Source organism: Suncus etruscus, chromosome 16, assembly GCF_024139225.1.
Source record: "Suncus etruscus isolate mSunEtr1 chromosome 16, mSunEtr1.pri.cur, whole genome shotgun sequence".
In the NCBI taxonomy this organism is placed as follows: domain Eukaryota; kingdom Metazoa; phylum Chordata; class Mammalia; order Eulipotyphla; family Soricidae; genus Suncus; species Suncus etruscus.
In genome coordinates, this window is record NC_064863.1 from 81,746,879 (window position 1) to 81,766,258 (window position 19,380).

The following is a 19,380-nucleotide window of genomic DNA, read 5'->3' on the forward strand; positions in this document are numbered from 1 at the left end:
ATGGAGTCTTTTTTTTTTTTACGGTGATAGAAGTTCTGTGCCATCACGGTGGTTTTAATCAATCTTCTGTAGTTGGTGGTCTAGGTTTTTGCATCATTCCTAGAAAGAAGCCTAGGATAGACTTTTTCATTATTTCCAGAAGTTGTGCATGGTTACAGTTGTCTCAGTCAGACCTCTGGATTTAGAAATCTTGACTGTTGTACAGATCATAGGCCAAGGCCTAGACTAGAGTCTCTTTTATTGCTCCCAGGATATGCTCAACCTCAGGGGTCTCAAACTCAATTTACCTAAGGGCCACAGGAGGCAAAGTTGGGATGAGGCAGGGCCGCATAAGGAATTTCACAAAATAAAGTCCTCAAACATCATTATTAACAGTTTTAATTATTTATTCTGAACATGAATAGAACATTGAGTGAAGATCATGAACAGTTCTTCTGAACATGGCATCTTTTGCTTATTCCTTGCTGCTAGAGACTTGACAGCACTTCTTCTCACAAATCTAAACCACATTTGGCTTTAGGAAGGAAGCAGTTGAGATCCACAGTATGGCTTGAAGATGATCATCATTAAGTCTAAACCTGTACTTTGACTTATTGAAGTTCAATGTGGAAATAAATTTTCACATGCATATGTGCTCCCAAAAAGGCACATGGTGCACTTGAACATTCGGAAAAGTTCAGGGAAGCTGGGGGCAATTCTCTCAAAAATTGCCCATGCATGTCTGCTTTTTCACTAATTTCCCAGAACTTGGTTTGAGATCAGAGTTGCATTGCAGGTCAATGAGCTGCATTTGAAGCACAGGAGGGTCATCTTGCACATCAAAGAAAAAGGGGTCCACAAAGTGGCTCTGTGCTTTTTGAAGTCTGCAATTCTGTGATCAAATTCCTTCTCTAGCTTAAAAATAGCATCAACATATTTCTCACCACTGAATGGTATGCCTGCATCCACAAGTTCCTTGCATGCTAGGAAACGGCAAAGGTTTATCTGAGAGAGCTGGGATTTCCATAACACAAATTTTGTGGAAAATGCTCTCACGTTGTCATAGGCAGCACTGATAAGCTTCCCCAGGCCTTGTATCATCTTGTTTAGTACATTCAGCTTATGTGTGATGTCAACAAGAAAAACTAAGTCTATGAGCCATTTGTGATCACTCTACTCAGAAACAGCATTCCCATCCTTCTCCATGAAGACTTTCACTTCTTCTCTCAACTCAAAAAATCTTTTCAGGACATTTCCCCTGCTGAGCCAATGTACCTTGTTAAAATAGAGCACATATCCATATTCTGACTCCATTTCCTCTAAAAAAAAAAGCATGGAACCTCCTGTGCTTTGGATCTGATTTGGTGCTTTAAGCCCCTGGATCTGATTTGGTTCATGCATTTCACAACAACAGACATCACATTGTCACATGGGAGGCATTTACTGCAAAGGGCCTGCTAATGGATAATGCAGTGAAGAGCAATGGCCTTCTTTACACACTCCTTTTCAAGTTTTTTTTTTTGAACAAGTGCCACCAGTCCATTTTTCCTCCCTGTTATCGATGGCGCTCCATCAGTTATTATTCCAACAAACCTCTTCCATGGCAAACCTGCATTCTCAATGGCATCGCACAGATGCCGAAATATCTCATTAGTGGTGGTCTGGCCATGCATTGGAATTATTGTGAGCAGCTCCTCTGTCAATTCAAAATTGCAATCAACACCACGGACATAAATTGTGAGCTACGCAGTTTCTGCTATATCTGTGCCCTCATCAAGAGCAACTGAGTATGCATCAAAACATTTGGCTTTCTCACACAGTTGATGATAAATGTCACATGATATGTCAGAAATGCTCTCTGCCACAGTGTTGGCAGAAAGGCTGATTTTGCTAAATTGAACTTTCTTTCAGGACAGAGAATACTTGCAGCCTGTAACATGCATTTTTTTTTAACAAATTCTCCTTCTGTGAATGGTTTCCCTGCCTTAGCAATCATCTCACTAACCATGTAACTAGCTTTGACTGATCCAACATTCTCTTTGGTTGCTTTCTTGAAGAAATTTTTTTGCCTCATTAGACATGCTTTAAGACTGGCAACCTGCTTGGCTCTCTCATTTCCTTGATATTTTGCGCATTCCTCAGCATGTTTAGTTGAATAATGTGCATTGCAACTTTCTCTGAACAAATAAGACATGTGGGAATGCCCCTGTGCTCAACAAAGAAATACTGCGTCTCCCATTTTTCCTGAAATTGTCTGTGCTTGTCATCAATCTTTCTCTTCACTGCAGGCTTTGATAAAGTCATGATGAAGGTAGAAAAAATCTAATTCTGCAATAAACTTCTCTCCCTTCTCTCCCTTAGGCCTCCAATATTGCAAGGGACAGCAGGCAGGAGCAGCGAAAATGACCTCTGCTCTAGGCACAAAGTATTTACGATTATTCACTTACCGAATATTCGCAATAAAAAATTGCATTAGTAAGAAAAAATAGCAAAAAAAATCGTATCAAACATTTGCATACCCTGAACGGATCTGCTTGGGGTACACGAATGTTTAATGCGATTTTTTTCTTACTAATTTTTATTGCGATTATTTGGTAAGTGAATACTCGCGAATACTGTGATATTTGAAGGCCAGCTGCAGGCCACAAAATGTTGTAAGGAGGGCCACAAACAGCCCGTGGGCCACGAGTTTGAGACCTCTGCTCTGCCTATTCATGGTTGTCACACACTCAGTCTTCTATAGTTAGTGATCTTGGCTTTTGCACTTATCAAAGAATGGCATGTCTTCTGATTTTATCTTATCGTAAGGTGGTGAAGAAGACAATTTGCTCTTAGATCAGGTTGCTGCCATTTCCTCATTGTCAGGGTGTCATATCAAAAACTAGTGCATGTTGATGTCAGAGCAGTATTAAGAATGTCCCAGAGTGAGTTTATGTACCTGGATCTCTGCAGAGAACTTTGTCTAGTCTATGTCTGAGATCTAGGGTTCAGGGTTGACAGTTGCTATCTGATCACAAGGAGTCTAAGTTGGGACCACATGAAATATGTTCAAGGTAGGAGGTGCCCCTGCATTGTAAAATGTGTGAATTTTCTTTCTTTCTTTTTTTTCTTTTTTTTTTTTGGTTTTTGGGTCACACCCGTTTGACGCTCAGGGGTTACTCCTGGCTATGAGCTCAGAAATCGCCTCTGGCTTGGAGGGACCATATGGGACACTGGGGGATCGAACCACGGTTCGGTCCATCCTATGCTAGCGCTTGCAAGGCAGACACCTTACCTCTAGCGCCACCTTCCTGGCCCCAAAATGTATGAATTCTTATCCCTAGTAGATAAGAGCTTGTTTCTATACATAAAATTTCCCCCTTTTTAATATGCCTTTGCAAAAAAAATATTATATTGCTGGTGCATTTGGGGATGAGAGTGTCAGGCGCTGTCATCTCTGTGCCCTGTTTTGACCTGAGCTTTTATCCCAGGCAAGACTTTTTCTTGTAAGTTTTTGTACCAAGCAGACCCAAACAGGTGAAGTTAAGGAAGAGAAGAAAACAAAAACAAGACAAAAACATATATATACATATATAAACATACATTATACATATATAAACAAAAATTATATCCACATATATAAAAATAAATAAAGATGAGTTTAAATAACGTAATCAAATGAACAAAGTGATACAGGAGACCACTTTACATTTGGATATAAACAGGATAATAGGTAGTATTATAAAAGTCTTAAACTTATAAGGGAAATATAGGCATCTCCATTGTCTTTTGGGATAATCTTGTGAGGGTTGGAATCCAGGGCACATTTCCTCACACATCCTGGTTTTCTTGAGTTTGAGAAATGCTTTGTGGCAGAAAGGGCTCGGGTAGAGTTATTGCACTGTTGGTCCTTCTGGACTGAGTCCAGTATCAAGCAACAGTCCACATTTGGGGGGATGAGAAAGAGGGCCACAGAATATGAGTCAGCACAAGTTTGCTTGTAATTTATTGTCAGGAGAGGAGAAGGGGGGCTGAGTGGGTGTCCCTTTAATTGGGAGCTGAGTGATAGCTTATTGAGGCAGGAGGTCAGTCTTGATGCTTAATGGGTTAAGATCTGAGGGTAAAAAGTGTTAATAAGGTGGGATATCAAATTGGGATTGGAGGGTGAAGAGGTAGTAGGATTTCAGAGAGGGGAAAGAAGGATAGTATAGAGGAGGGTCTATATTCACTATAGGCATGGATTGTTTACAACTTAAGTTTGGCTCTCATAGAGGAGTCCTCACTCTATGTAATCATGCCCATATAAAGATTTAGATTAGTAATCTATTCTTTTTTTTGTCTTACCTTTTATCCTTTTTATTTTTTTTTTATTTAAACACCTTGATTACATACATGATTGTGTTTGGGTTTCAGTCATGTAAAGAACACCACCCATAGTGATCTATTCTTGAAGTGTTGTTAGAGGTTTGACCCTAATAGAATGGATCTGAGTTCTTAAGGACTGGTTGAATTAAGATAAATAATAAGCTTAGGTATAGCTTAAGAAAGAGAGGAAAGGAGAGCAAAAGATAAGAGAGAAGAGAACATGAAAATAGGTAAATATAGTAAAAATAAATAAAAGAAGATTTAATAAATCAAATAAAAGAGATTGGGTCAATGTGTCAAAGTTGGGAGGTTTCTCAGTTTCAAGGCATTTCATCAGTGATGGGTTGGGCCTTGGTAAATGAAGGTTTTAAGGTTAGATAATGGCAGAAGCAGTTTAGGATAAAGATTGATTTCACATCTCGAGTACTAAATAATGTGTTAATGAGGTCTACCTTACTTAGTATTGTCCACTGTATCTTATGTATCAAAGTTTCTCTCCTAAATAGAAAATATCAGTGTGAGTTTTATTTGACATAGAATGAATTGATGAGGAGGAGGAACAGAAAGAAGAAAATGCAGAATGAAAGAAGTAGGGAGAAGAGAGAGAGGAAGAGAGAGAAAGGAAATGTTAATTTGTCCGATCCTGTTCTATGAGTAGGTCCTGTAATATAATTCTGTGGTTCGCAGTTAATTGTTTTAGTGGTGTGAATGGTCATATGCTTCAGGTCCTAATAGTGGACATAACGCAGAGAAAAAGGGTATATTGGAGTGTTTTTTTAAGACGTTTTTATAATGCCAACTGTATATGGTATCTAGTATGGCTAAATACTGAGGTGTCAAATTAGGGCGTCCACCCTTTGTATCCAAGAATCCCTGTAGACAAAAAAAGCTGAGGGGTTATTTTATACCTAGTAAGATTAAGGGACTAGAACATATATTTAGGAAATGCTGCTGCTGACTTCCAATCATATTATTCATCTGTATTTGTGTATGATCTTCCTAAGACATTATTATTGGCCTTTGTAGTAAGAGGCTGATTACATACCTGTTCACTCTAAATGGTTGTTTCCATTGCTGCTGGTTTCTTTATGGTAAATGGATAGTTGAGGCTTTGTGTTGTTCCTCTTCCACTTGTTTTGAACCCTTCTCCCCAGTAAATGACGACAACTACAGTGATTGGTCTTTCTACCCTATTAAACTGTTGTATTTGGTCTTGGAGTATTATATGTGTATAAGGTGTATATTCTAAGTACCTCAGAAAAGTGCTATAATTCTGTATTTATCCTTCTTCTGGCTTAATTTGTTTAACATATTTTGTAGATACATCCATATTGCTGCAAAATCCATGATCCATGATTGTGTCATTTCTAACTGCTATGTAATATCCCATTGTGTATAAATACATCTTCATGATTCGATCATCTGTTATTGGGCATCAAGGTTGGTTCCAAATCTTGGCTATTGTGTTGAGTGCTGCATAAATAGTGGAGTGCATACATATTTGGTATGAATATTCTTCTATCTTGGGGATAGATACCCAGGTGTGTGATTGCTGGGTCATATGGCAACTCAATTTTGAGTTTTTTAAGAACCCTCCATATTTTTTTCCATAGGGGTTGGAGCAGGCAACGTTCCCACCAGCAGTGGATGAGAGTTCCTTTTTACCACATCCACACCAACAGAATTTTGTCCCATTATTTTTGATATGTGCCATCCTGACTGGTGTAAGGTGGTACCTCATTGTTGTCTTGATTTGGACTTCCCTAATAATGAGTGACAGTGAACATATTTTCATGTATCTCATGGTATTTGTCGGTCTTCCATGGTAAAGTGTCTGTTCATTTTCATTCCCCATTTTTCTATCGCTTTATTGGTTTTGTGGGGCTCACCTTCCTGAGTGCTTTGTATATCCTAGATATCAGCCCTTTATTTGATGTGTCGAGAGTGAATGAATACCTTTTTGATTTATGTAAACTGACTTCTGGTTTTAGCCAGTGTTTATCTTGCCATATAAATACTCTTTAGTTTGATGTAATCTCATTTATTTAGGTTTGATGCTATTACTCTTGCCATTGGCATTCCGTCATCAAAGAATTTTTTTGAGGTATATGTCTTGGAGCATTCTTCCTATTTTTTCCTCAATAAACTTTATAGATTTAGGTCTTAATTAAAGTGATTAAATCCATTTTGAGTTGCTTTTTGTGTAAGGTGTAAGGTATGGATAAATCTTTAGTGTCTTACAAATGGTTATCCAGTTGTTCCAACACCATTTGTTGAAAAGACTGTCTTTGTTCCATTTCAGGTTCTTTGATCCTTTGTCAAATATTAGTTGACCATCTATTTGGGGGTACATCTCTGGATATTCTGTTCTAACCCACTGGTCTGATACTCTGTCTTTGTTCCAGTACCATGCTGTCTTGATGACTATGGCTTTATAACAAAGCTTCAGGTTAGGTAAAGAAATGCCACCCAGTTTTTTTTGTTTGTTTGTTTTGTTTTGTTTTGTTTTAGTATAGATTTGGCTAGCTTAGGTCTTTTGTGGTTCCAGATAAATTTTATAATTGATTGTTCAAGTTCCTTAAAAAATGATGTCTGAATTTGGATAGGGATTGTGTTAAATCTATATAATAATTTAGATAAGATAGATATTTTGTTTTTGTTGATTCTTCCTACCCATGAGCAGGAGATGTTCTTCTATTTCCTTAGGTCCTCTTCAATTTCCTTTTGAAGCAATTTGAGTTTTTCATGGTATAAGTTTTTCACATCTCTTGTTAGGTTAATTCCCAAGTACTTGATATTTTTTAGATACTATTTTAAATTGGATTGACTCCTTAATGTCTTTATCTTCTGCTTCATTATTTGTATAGAGAAATTCTATTGTATTTTGTGTATTGCTTTTGTATACAGCCACTTTGCTGTATTGGTTTATTGTTTCTAGGAATTTTACTATGTACTCTTTAGGGTTTTCTATGTACATCATCATATCACCTGGAAATAAGGATAGTTTGACTACTTCTTTCCCTATATGGATTCCTTAGATTCCATTTTCTTGTCTGATTGCTATTACTAGTAGTTCTAACTCTAATTTGAATAAGAATGGAGAAAGTGGATAACCTTCCTTGTTTCTGACCTTAGTGAAAATGTTTTCAGTTTTTCATTATTAAGGATAATGTTGGCAGTAGGTTTTTCATAGATAGCTGTAATTATCTTGAGAAAGGTCCCTTCCAAACACATATTGCTTCAGGTGTTGGATTTTCTCCACAGTTTCTTTTTACAGTAGGTCATGATCTCTGTTGCATAATGGTCTGATAGCATGCTTCTAATACTCCTTATGTTTGTGACTTTGTGTAAGTTAGATTTATATCCCACGGCATGGTCTATTCTAAAGATGGTTTCATGTACACGGGAAGAAAGTGTATTCTGTTTTCTTGAGGTGTAGAGCCCTGTATTAGTCCACTAGGCACATTTCCTCTAGCTTCTTGTTTAGGATTCTTATATCTTTGCTAGTTTTTTGCCTAGTGGATCTGTCTAGTAGTGATAGGTGAGTATTAAAATCCCCTATTACTATCACATTTCCCTCCATGTGTTTCTCTAGGGTTTTATGGCTCTATAGTCAGTGCATAAATATTAATTAGAGTTAGTACTTCTTGCTGTAAGGTTCCCCTGATTAGTAAGTAGTGACCCTTCTGGTCTCTGAGAACTTTCTTGAGGTTCTATGCAATTTGATCTTATATGATAATGGCTGTCCCAGCTTTGTTTTGTTTTGTTTTGCATTGGTTTGAATAATTGATTTCCATTCATTTATTCTAAGCCTGTGTCTATCCTGCTCAGTTAGGTGTGTTTCTTGCAGGCAGCAGAAATCTGTTTTTTGTTTTCTGATCAAACACTTTACTCTGTGCCTTTAAATGGGGGAATTAAGCCTGTTGACATTTAAGAAGATTATTGACAGTGTGGGTTGTTGTGCTGTCATACTGAGTAGATTGTTGTTACAATCAGGGATTTGTATCGCGTAGTACATCTTTAAGTAGTTAATTTAAAATTCGCTTGGTTAGTGCAAATAGTGTGAGCTCTTTCTTGTGTGAGAATGTTTTGAATGTTTTTAGCTCTCACTCCCATATGAATGAGAGTTTTGCCAGGTAGTGGACTCTAGGTTGGAGATTTCTTTCATTCAGTAGTTTGAATATGTCATATGTCATTGCGCTGTCTTTTTGCTTGGGTTTTTTTTTTTTTTTTTTTTTGTCTTTTTGCTTGTTTTTGAATTATTTCAAAGGGGAGATCTGGTTTGATTATGTTCTTTCCTTTGAACTTGAGGTTTTTTCCTCCCTTATTGCTTTAAGCAATTCATTGTTTTCTTTGTTATTTGCCATTTGGATTATTATATCTTGGTGTTGGTTTATTAAGATCTATTATTTTATTAGGGACTCTTTTTGCTTCTTGTATTTGAACCAGAGCCTTTTTCCAGAAGGTGGGAAAGTTTTTTGCTATGATTTTCTTTACCACTTCTTCTTTCCCTGCTTCCTCCCCTTCTAGTATTCCTACAATCCTTTGATTATTTCTTTTTTGCTTGGTTTATATAATACCAGACATTTTCTTCCAATGCCTTACCTCTTATTTTCTTATTGGCTTCTTTGTGATCTTTGGTTTGTAGTTTTTCTTCAAGTTCTTCTGTGTGACTCTCCAACTGTGTAATTCTGCTATTTGGCTTGCGAAGACATTTTTAATTTCCTTTAATTCCATTGGTATGGATTCTCTCATATGCTGTAAAAAGTCATCTTTGATTTCGTTGACTTGCTCATCTATGGATTTCTTGAACTCACTGGTGAGTGATTCTTTGATTCTAATGTCATGGCTTTCAATGCCACTTTTATTCATCTATTGGGTTCATGCATGTTGGTAGGAGTTGGAAACTTGCGAGGATTTCTATCCTTCTCTCCAGTGATATTGTCTTCCTTGATTTTCCCATATAGTTTTTGCTTTTGGTGGTTCAATGGGTTCTGCCCTTGTTCTCAGCCCTCCAGTGTCACCTGTGGTGTGTGGCTGGGTTCCTACTCTGGAGTGAAACCCTAGGCAGAGATGGTAGCTGAGATTTGGCCCTGCCTTCTGATCTCCACATTCCCGATACCTGTGAGAAGGTGAAGTCCCTAAGCTCCAATAATGGGACCTCTGATAGCCTAGTCTTGGATATACCCCCAGTAGCTGTGAGAAGAGCAGTTACCACCCGTCCAGTTACCAAGGCACTGTTTATGGTGACCAGCAGCCTTCCCTCCCCTCTACCCTGAGAGGAAAGCAGGTCATTGTCTGTCTGGGTCTCCAGGCGACGGGCAGCCTCCCCTGAGATCTAGCCCCAGTACCTGTGAGAAAGGCAGGTCGGGCATGCTACTGGCAGCTCAGCTTCCTCTGAGATAAACCCCCAGTACCTTCAAGAAAGGTAGGTCACCATCCGTCCCCAGGTGTGCAAGCAGCCTCCCGAGCCTCCCGAGTTCAAGCCCCAATACCTGCAGAAGAGGCAGGTCAGCACCCGTCCATCCCCAGGCATGCACCACAGCCTCCCGAGCCTCCCAAGTTCATATCCCAGTAAATGCGGGAGAGACAGGTTGGCACTCTTCCCTCCCAGGTGTGCTAATGGCAACCGCAGCCTCCCGAGTTCAAGCCCCAGTACCTGCGGGAGAGGCCGGTAGGCGCCTGTCCATCCCCAGAATCAAGAATTCTTTAAATATTATATAGCTGCCTAATAAAAATTTTACGTAACAATAAAACTTTTTAAAATCAAACATCAAAACTAATAAAACCAGTGATTATTTGTGATAGTCTAATGGTTTCATTAAGAATGGCACATTTTTCCTTTTAGAAAATTCCTTTCTTTTTCTTTTCCTGAATAATAATGGGCAAAATACATTCCATTTGAATTGACATTACTTTATATATATTTTACTCATCTTCTTAGACACCTAAGAATTTTTCTTTTTTTCCCCTCCCCTAAGAACTCTTCTTCATAAAATAAATTTTGTAATTGAATTAGTTGCAAAGTTGTCATACAATGTCCAACTCCCATCCCTTCTCAAGTGCAAATATTGAGCCACCAATGTCTCCATTTCCCTTCTGCCCTCTCCCCTGACTGTCTCTATGACAGACATTTTCTCTAGCTTTCTCTCACTTTTTTCTTTTTAAGCACTGTATTTTGCTATATTGTTACTGAAGGCAGCTGTTAGGAAAAATTAAGTTATGAAATACCTTACATATATATTTACTTTACATATATAAGTATATTTACATACATAAATTTTCTTATATATATGTAAAGATAATATAGTAATAATTCCAAAATTCAATAGAGACTAGAACCAGGAGGACCAATCCATGGTAGAAAGTATGTTACAAATAGCCAGTAAATGCAGTTAGCGCAAAGGAAGGACCTACAACATGAGAGTTGGATATGATCTGTTTGGACAAGAACTAGGTTCTAAAAGGACATCTAAGTATTTTATCTTTCAGGAACTTTTTGTGTTTTTTAAAATAATCATTCTATTAATTCTATTATTCTGTTAATCATTCTATCTAACTCATGGCACGTGACATTATTATTACTCATGGGGACATTAGAATTTAATTATTGGAATAATATATTATAAATATCAATCTAAATAAGCTATGGGCTTAGGCTATGTAATTACTTCAGAGAAGATTTGTATAAATATATACTATGAATACAGGCATTTCATATGAAAGATTGAGAAATTGTTCTAGGTTTTGGGGCATATATTTATATAGAATGAGAATAACAATTTTGCAATCTATATTCTTTTGACAGAAAATGAGTGAATGGGTAAAATAGTATTTTGCCTAAAAACAGTAGTAATTATTATCTGTAGTTTTTATTCTAATGTGATGGCTTGTTCATTAAGGGTGGAGGAAGTAGAAAGGAATTTTTGATAAAGTATTGACAGAATGTACTGTTAAAGAAAACTACATTTAAAACACAATTTTATTACTGTTATATATTATATATTTGCATAAATATATTTATATGTAATTTAAAATATGTATATAATATAATAATGTATATGTAATATAGAATAATGCAAAATATAATATATCACATGTATTTATATGATAGGTATATTCAATATATTTAAATAAAACTTTTAACATTATGCAATATTTAAAAATGTTTGGACTGTTTTAAAATGTAGACATTTAGTAAACATATTACTGAACTAAATTTAAATTTAAAATTTTAATTTAAAATATCAAAATATATGGGGCCAGTGAGGTGGTGCTAGAGGTAAGGTGTCTGCCTTGCAAGTTCTAGCCAAGGAAGGACTGAGGTTCGATCCCCCAGCATCCCCTATTGTCCCCCCAAGCCAGGAGTAATTTCTGAGTGCTAAGTCAGGAGTAATCCTTGAGCATCAAATGGGTGTGGTCCGAAAAAAAACAAAAAAAAATTAAAAAATGTTACTGAACTAATTTTTTTAAAGTTTTTGATAAAATATTAGAATAAAGTTTAGAATAATTTTCTTTTTGAGTAGATGATTAAAAACTGAACTAGCTTTTTGGTAGTTAGTGAAATGACACAAACTAAAGGAAAGAGACATTATATGAAACTGCAAAAAAAAAAAATAAACATACTTTTTGGTTCACTAATGAATTCACCAGGAATTCATGCTGTTATAGTAGATACATTTAATAACAGGCATATTTTATATTCAGAATATCTGTATTTCATTAGGTTAGAAAACAACGATATGTTTTTTTGTTATTATTATTATTATTTTTTTTTTTTTTGTTTTTGGGCCACACCCATTTGACGCTAAGGGGTTACTCCTGGCTATGCGCTCAGAAGTCTCCTGGCTTGGAGGGAACATATGGACGCCTGGGGATCGAACCGTGGTCCGTCCTACGCTAGCATTTGCAAGGCAGACACCTTACCTCTAGCGCCACCTTCCCGGCCCCAATGATATGTTTTTAATGTAAGTGAATCTATAAGAGGGAATTAAAAATTGGAGCTTTGGCTTTCAAAGACTGGTTTCATGACTGCCCTGGTCCAATCAATTGAGTGAACCTTGACCAATATAAAAAGATCTTTATTAACAACAAACATGTATTTGTTAGAAGATGATGAAGTCTTTTCTCAAAGAAATCACCTTGTCTACAGCTCAAAGGAAGCAGAATTATAGGAATAGACAATAGGAAAGTGCATTCATAGAAAGGGTTGGGGGAAGACTGGTCAGCATACGATTAGTTGATCAGATTGCTTAAGTAAACCACACTTCCAATGCATCTGTAATTACAGTTTTCTAATTAAGGTATGTTTTTTCTTACCATTTTAGGAAAAGACAAGAGGGTATACTTAACATTTTCAACCTTCTGTACTCACAAGTTTTCTGTTTCTAATATTGAAATTATCACTTGATTTCTTTGAGGTGGTTTCTGAGATAATAATAATGTAAAGAGCAATATTTATTTCTGTAAATTAATTTCTGTTTCATTTCTTCTAAATTCACTAAAGGAATCCTAAGGAATATTCACTTAAACCATCGCTCCAAAGCTTAATCTATTAAGATTAATTTCATATAAATTCCAATAGTTCAATTGGTTTAAAAATATTCTAGATGGACACTATGCAGAAAACATTTAGTAGAATACTTTAAAACTAAAATATATTCTCATCACTTCTATTCTGTCTAGCTCCAATTTTAACAGATGTGTGTTGTAAAAATATTGTTTTATTTTCATTAATTATACTCCACAACTGAGCCAAATTTTAAAACTTAGGTCTGGAGTAGAGAGGAGGAAGGGAAGAGAAAGCAAGTCTAAAATAATGTCTCGATGAGTTTAACAGATGCTTCTATGCATAATAAATTAAGAATACTGCTTTCTTAATTTGCTCATCTTATTTCACACTGTGTTACCCCCACCCCCAAATTTTCATCATTATTTTCCACAAATATAGATAAAGTTGTATACTTATGCTTGTGAGAATACATGATTTAAACTGTTCTTTACATGGAAAACATCTGAGTTAAAGCCAATAATTCTATTTAATAATTTTAAAAGTCCTGTAAAATGATTTTTCCTTCATCTAACAATCTTGTTATCCTTTAGGAAAAACAACATAGAGTATGCTGATATTGCAACTATAATTCTAGGTTGTTGGAAATATTTAATGATAATAGCAAATCACCTTGTATTCTTTTTTGATACTTGGACAACATATGCAGTATTCAGCGCAAGAAACAAAAATTGTGAACTTGCTAAAATTGAATATTTAAGTTATTTGTTAATTTTTGTTTTAGTCATTAATACATATGATTTAAAGAAGACAAAACCTATAAGTGAGTAGGCCACTTTAATGAACTTGTGATGTTTTCATTTGAATTTGTGCTGAGCACTAAGCAATTATATTACACTAAGACTCCCTTCACATGTTCAGATAACAATTCATTAATAATTTGGTGCCTCTTTTACTGTATGAATGCATTTATTCTTCTTCCTTTTCTTATCTTATCTCAGGAAATAAATGATGTGGATGTACAGGAACTTGTAAGAAGGTCAATTGGAAGGTTAACAATCATTCGGCAGACATTTCCAGTTCCCCAGAATATAAGTCAACGGTGTTTCCGTGGCAACCATCGAATATCTTCAACACTGTGTGATCCTAAGGATCCATTTGCTCAAAATATGGAGGTATATTCTAAGTGTCAGGGTATTTCTTCAAGGGTACTTTTGTTGGAAAATTGTAAGAGAGCTTTTAAAGTTGCTTTGAATTCAAATGTATGCATGTTGGCATTTCCTGAAATAATTTTCTCCTTTAGCAATGAAGAGATGATCTGGAATATGTGTTTGACTAGTCTGAGATTATAGCAAAACCAACTATTGGTTTAACAAAAAAAAATCAATAAATAACTGTTATGTCCCTCTCTGCATACTAAAATTTATAATGGGAACTTCTAATGTTCAAACTGTTATTAAAGCTAAAATGTTTTGTTAAGTTTATTTTGGGCCTGGAACCCATGGTGTTCAGGGCTTATTCCTGGCTCCATGCTCAGGGATAACTTCTGGCAGAGTACAGGTTACCATGTAGAGTTCTGGGTAGAAACAAAGTTGGCCACATGCAAGTCTAACACAATACCCTTTGTAATATCACTTTATTAAAATTTCTTCACTTTAACAATATAGCAAGGAAACAGATTTTATTTTGTCTTAATAAGAAAATGTAGCAGGTATGAAGAATTCTGAAAAATATTAATTTAGTCATGCAAAATAATTTGTCATATATGTTTTGTCATATAGCAATATTCAATTCAGATGAAATATGGCTGAAAGCTTTGGTGTTCAAAACACAACAAAGAAATTTCAAGTAAATACATAAAATCTCAGGCTACCAAATATAGAACATCAGGTCCTTGCAGCTTAGAATGGTGTGTGTGTGTGTGTGTGTGTGTGTGTGTGTGTGTGTGTGTGAAAAACAGAATGTACATTAAATATATTCTAAAAGAGGCCTATTGTTATTTTTCTTAAGGAAAGTCCTGTCAGATTTGTGTTACTGTTTCATTTATCTTTACACTAGAGATCTCAATCTGTGAATTTGTAAATGTGCTAAAAAAGACAGAGAAATCATATGGTTTTATGCCACAGGGGCAGACTAAAATGAATCAACAACAAGAAAAAATTAATCAGATAAAAGAATTTAAATAACCTACCAGTGTAGAACTTTTCCAATAAATGCAAGCTTGTGTTTTCATTTTTTTAAATTTTTTTTGGGTCACACCCGGCACCTGCAGGGGTTACTCCTGGCTCTGTGCTCTGAAATCGCTCCTGGCAGGCTCAGGGGACCATATGGGATAGCGGGATTCGAACCACCGTCCTTCTGCATGAAAGGCAAACGCCTTGCTTCCATGCTCTCTCTCCGGCCCCGTGTTTTCATATATTTTAAAAAGTCCCTAAGAGTATCACTGTGTTATACTTATATTGGTTAACATTAAAACAATAACTTGAAAGGCCTGAGAGATAGCGCAATGAGTATGGTTCTTGAATTGCACATAGCTATCTGAGTTTGATTTACTGCCCTCCATATGGTCCACTGATTCTCCCAAGAAGGATCCCTGAACCTAGAGCCTGGAGTAAGCCCTGAATATTGTTGGGTGTGATTCAAAACATTCTAAATGGTAACTGAGATGTTAACCAAGACTGAAGTCATGGCCAGTTTTAGAATTTAGGAAAATGCATGCTGCTTGAAATTTATCCTTCAACATGCTTCAAGTTGACAATTTTTAATATTTAGAGATGTTCAGCTTGAACAGTTTGAAAATATAAGTTCAGGAGAAATAATCGCTCTGCTGTAAGACTAAGGAATTTTTGAAATTTAATGTAAAAGATAGCACAATTAATGATTTAAGTAAACTTTGAATACTTTAGATTTACTACTGTTGTTTGTGTGGAGTAGGTTTGAAGAGATTGGAACTGATAATAGTTTTTTCATGTTCCTGCAATGAAGATACTAAAGTCCTAGCAGCCCAGGGCAGCAGTTCTGAACTTGCTTGATCTTCAGAGCATAGAAGTTGGGCACTACCACTAGAGTGTTTGGGTTTTCAGGTATGAAATGCTGATTTTTAGCAGGAAAATGAAGGACAGTTCTAGTCTCTAACTGGATTAGGCTCTTGTCTTTACATCACAAAAAATAATTTGGGGGAGATATAAAATTACCCCATGCACCATATCTCCAATCCCTGTTGACCTTCTCTGAAGCAGGGTGGCATGCAAATTAATCAACCAACCTACTCAGGAGAGAATCATAGAGTTGGTGACTTCTTATCTCATGGTCCAACTCAGTGCACCAAGCCAAACCAAAACCTCTTTATATACAAAGCAGAGGAAAGAGGGTTTAGTGAGACCCTGGACATTTATAAGACAAAGGGCTTGATGAAAAGAAAGAGGAAATTGGGCGAACACTTGTTTTGGGTAAAAGCAGGGTGTGATAAAACAGTGAGGGGAAGAAAATAAAGGAGAGAAGTTTTATGGAGAAAAGCACTAATTGTAAGGAAAGTATGGACTTCTCTACAATGTGAGGGAAGAGAATAGAATTCTAAAATAAAAGTAATGTGACATCTAAGGCAGAACATAGGCTTCTCCATAGATGTGATGGTCAGGAGAAATTAAGTACCCATTGTTGACATGTGGGAGAGACACAAGATGTTTTGGGGGAGCTTATTTTACTGTGGTATTTTTTTTTTCAACTCTAACTGCCTCAGTTCTGGCTGTCTTTGTTAGGGAACAAAGACAAGTCAGGGTTAAATGAGCTTGACGAAGGGATACCTCAAAAATTAAGAAAATTAGAAAAACATGGGAAACTAAAGAATAGACTCAGCGGGCCTGATTCTCCATCCCATTCTATATTTATGGCCCTAAATTAACAATTATAGGAAGAGGAAGGGCAAACAGTGACAAACATATGTCTATCTATGCTAATCTATTCAGGCTAGACTTTAACATATCAAAATGGGCCAAGGCAACTAATGCAGAAGTCTCTAAAATGTCTTTATCCCAAGGAATCTTCTCTAAGAGAGAAGATAAGAATGGGTACAGACTCTCCACTAAGACTGCAGTTGTGGAGCTATCAGGAAGTGTCTCATACATCAACTATTCAGTCCCTCTCCTCAGTCTTTCTAAATCATATTTTAATTTATTTTATTTGTGATGGAGCCATACCCAGCATTGTTCAGAGGTTGCTCCTGGCTCAGCACCCAGAATTCATGCCAGGCATGATTAAAGAACCATGTAGGATGCTGAGGATTGATCCTCAATCAGCAGCATGGAAGGCAAATACCTTAGCCATTGTAATATCTCTCAGCACCTAAAGGCACTGTATCTACTTCTTGAAGGTATGCATATACAGTAAAGAACTTTTAGCCTCGAGAGAACCCTTGTTTTAGTCCTGTCCATGCTACTACATTCCTGGCCATCTGGGATCTCTAGAGTCTGGATTTCCTTTGAATTGGTTTTAGCAATGCCCTTTGTAGAATATATCTTGTCTATCTCAACACTTCTTGACTTGAAAGTTTTTTTCCCCAACATTTTTAAGTCACCTTTTGGCTATGTCTTGCCCTGAAAAACAATGAGTCCCTCTGTCTCACTCCCTCCCTCTCATCCAATACCTTCTTACAAACTTTCATTGTACTGGGTAGCACTGCTATGCCAGGCAGTTTATTTCAGTATCATTGCAAAGAGAATATTCTTTGTGTTTCTGATTAATTTAAAAACATGAGCTTCCTTCCAGATATGGTATTGAAAAATTCTACAATGTGCTTCTCCTTTCCTCTTCAGATCTGTTAATTACTTGTTCCTTTCTGAATATAGGTGACTGTAAGTGTAATTAGGAAGGTGATAGTTAAAATAAATCACTCTGAAGTCTCAACTATGCTTTGTTAAAATTTTAATGTCAATCTTATTTATATGCTTACAATGATCTATCTTAAAATCAATGTTAATGAATATAATTGATGTCATAATGATAGACTCTTGGAGGAAAACAGAAAAGAAATTTCATTTTAAAAACAGGCAATTGAGACTGATGCTCAGCCACTACTTCTGCCTTGGTTCCCAGGGTTATTTAGAAGGTGTTCAAAGGACCATGTGATTCCAGGGATGGAATTAAGGCCTTTAGCATGCAATGAAGCAGGCACTTCTTATTAATTAACTTAGTTCTGCAGAGTCCAAGAAATATTTCCATTTTATTTACCTGGCTTACTATCTTATATTCAACCTATGAGTAAAGTCCTCTAGTATTAGTTTCTCTTTCTGATTATTTCACACACTCCAGTCCCATCCATACTGAGGAAAATACAAAAGTTTTTATTTTATAGTTTACTCGTGGTATCCCATTGTGTATTGTTTCAAACTTAACTTGGAAAATTTTAAATTGAGGGAATGTCATTTTATAACTCTACATTTAGGTGCACAGTTTCATAGCTCTTCAAAATATAGCACAATATAGCTCACCATAAACGTTACCAAATCATTATAGCCCAGTATGATGAAAACTGACCTGCTTTTCTTCCCTTCACTTCCTCTTCTAAGAATTTCAATTATGCCTTTGAGTCTGAGTATTATTTTCATTTAAATCTTTAAATCTTTAAAATCTTTATGCTTACATACCCCTGTTTTGATAGTTCTTTGCCCTTTGTTTTAGGTGAGTTTATTTATTTCCAAGTTATTTCTGATATCTCGTGAAGGAATGAGCGAGGGCCAGTGATCTCTGTGACAGGAAAGTTGATATTTTGTTTTTAGTTGTTTGTGATCAAGTGGTCCTGAAAACAAACATGAAGAATTCACTACAGTAAATTCACAGCCTGACACTGACTGGCAACAACTTACAGGACCAATTGATAGTCACAGAAGAATTCGCAATTGTGACTGCTTGGCATCATCTTTGTGCTGCGTTGAAGCTGACCTGGCCCCTGGCTGGGGCATTCTGGTTCCTTGCCTTTCACAGGCTGTGGCAGAAAGATCGAGAAACCTAGAAATGATCGATTGTCAGAAACATAGTTCGCTGTGGTATGGTGCTAAAGTCAAGAAGTCCTGGGCAGTCACAAGTATATGAGACAATCTATCAAAAGTCATGCATATCTGGGTAGTCACTGGGGAATCTCTATGAGGACACTCTAAGATGAAGCTAGGGCCGGCCCAAATGGGTCGAGTGTGCTTTCGAGAAAGGAAACCGAAACTGCCTTGTGTGTCAGTGAGGGAGCACAGCAGTCTTGCAGTGGCAACTTTGGAATATTTTCACCAAATCCCTGATGAGGTGTGTCAGGTGAGTAGGTCAGAGCAGGACTGGACAGTGACCAGCATGCACCATCACAAATGCCCAGAAATTGTTATGCTAAAAGTTTCAGAGGGCTAATTTATCTAATTTATCAGTGCTGTCTGAGAGCTCTCCTTGGTGTTTCCATAAGTATAGAAGCCATCTGGGACCTTGACCCCAGCTAGGTATAGAATGTTGATTCCAGAGCTGGTGAGAACACAATGGTCTGGAACTCCTTCACTAAGTACTGTGGAATGGAC

General features: G+C 36.6%; 1 protein-coding gene across 1 annotated transcript in view; it reads left to right on the forward strand.

Moving 5' to 3' along the window:
- Window positions 1-19,380, forward strand: part of GRID2 (glutamate ionotropic receptor delta type subunit 2) — a 1,564,419-nt gene that overhangs the window by 908,318 nt on the left and 636,721 nt on the right. The window contains exon 6 of the mRNA XM_049789891.1: window positions 13,834-14,007. Within this exon, the coding sequence (XP_049645848.1) occupies window positions 13,834-14,007 (174 nt within the window). The remainder of the gene's footprint in view (window positions 1-13,833; window positions 14,008-19,380) is intronic.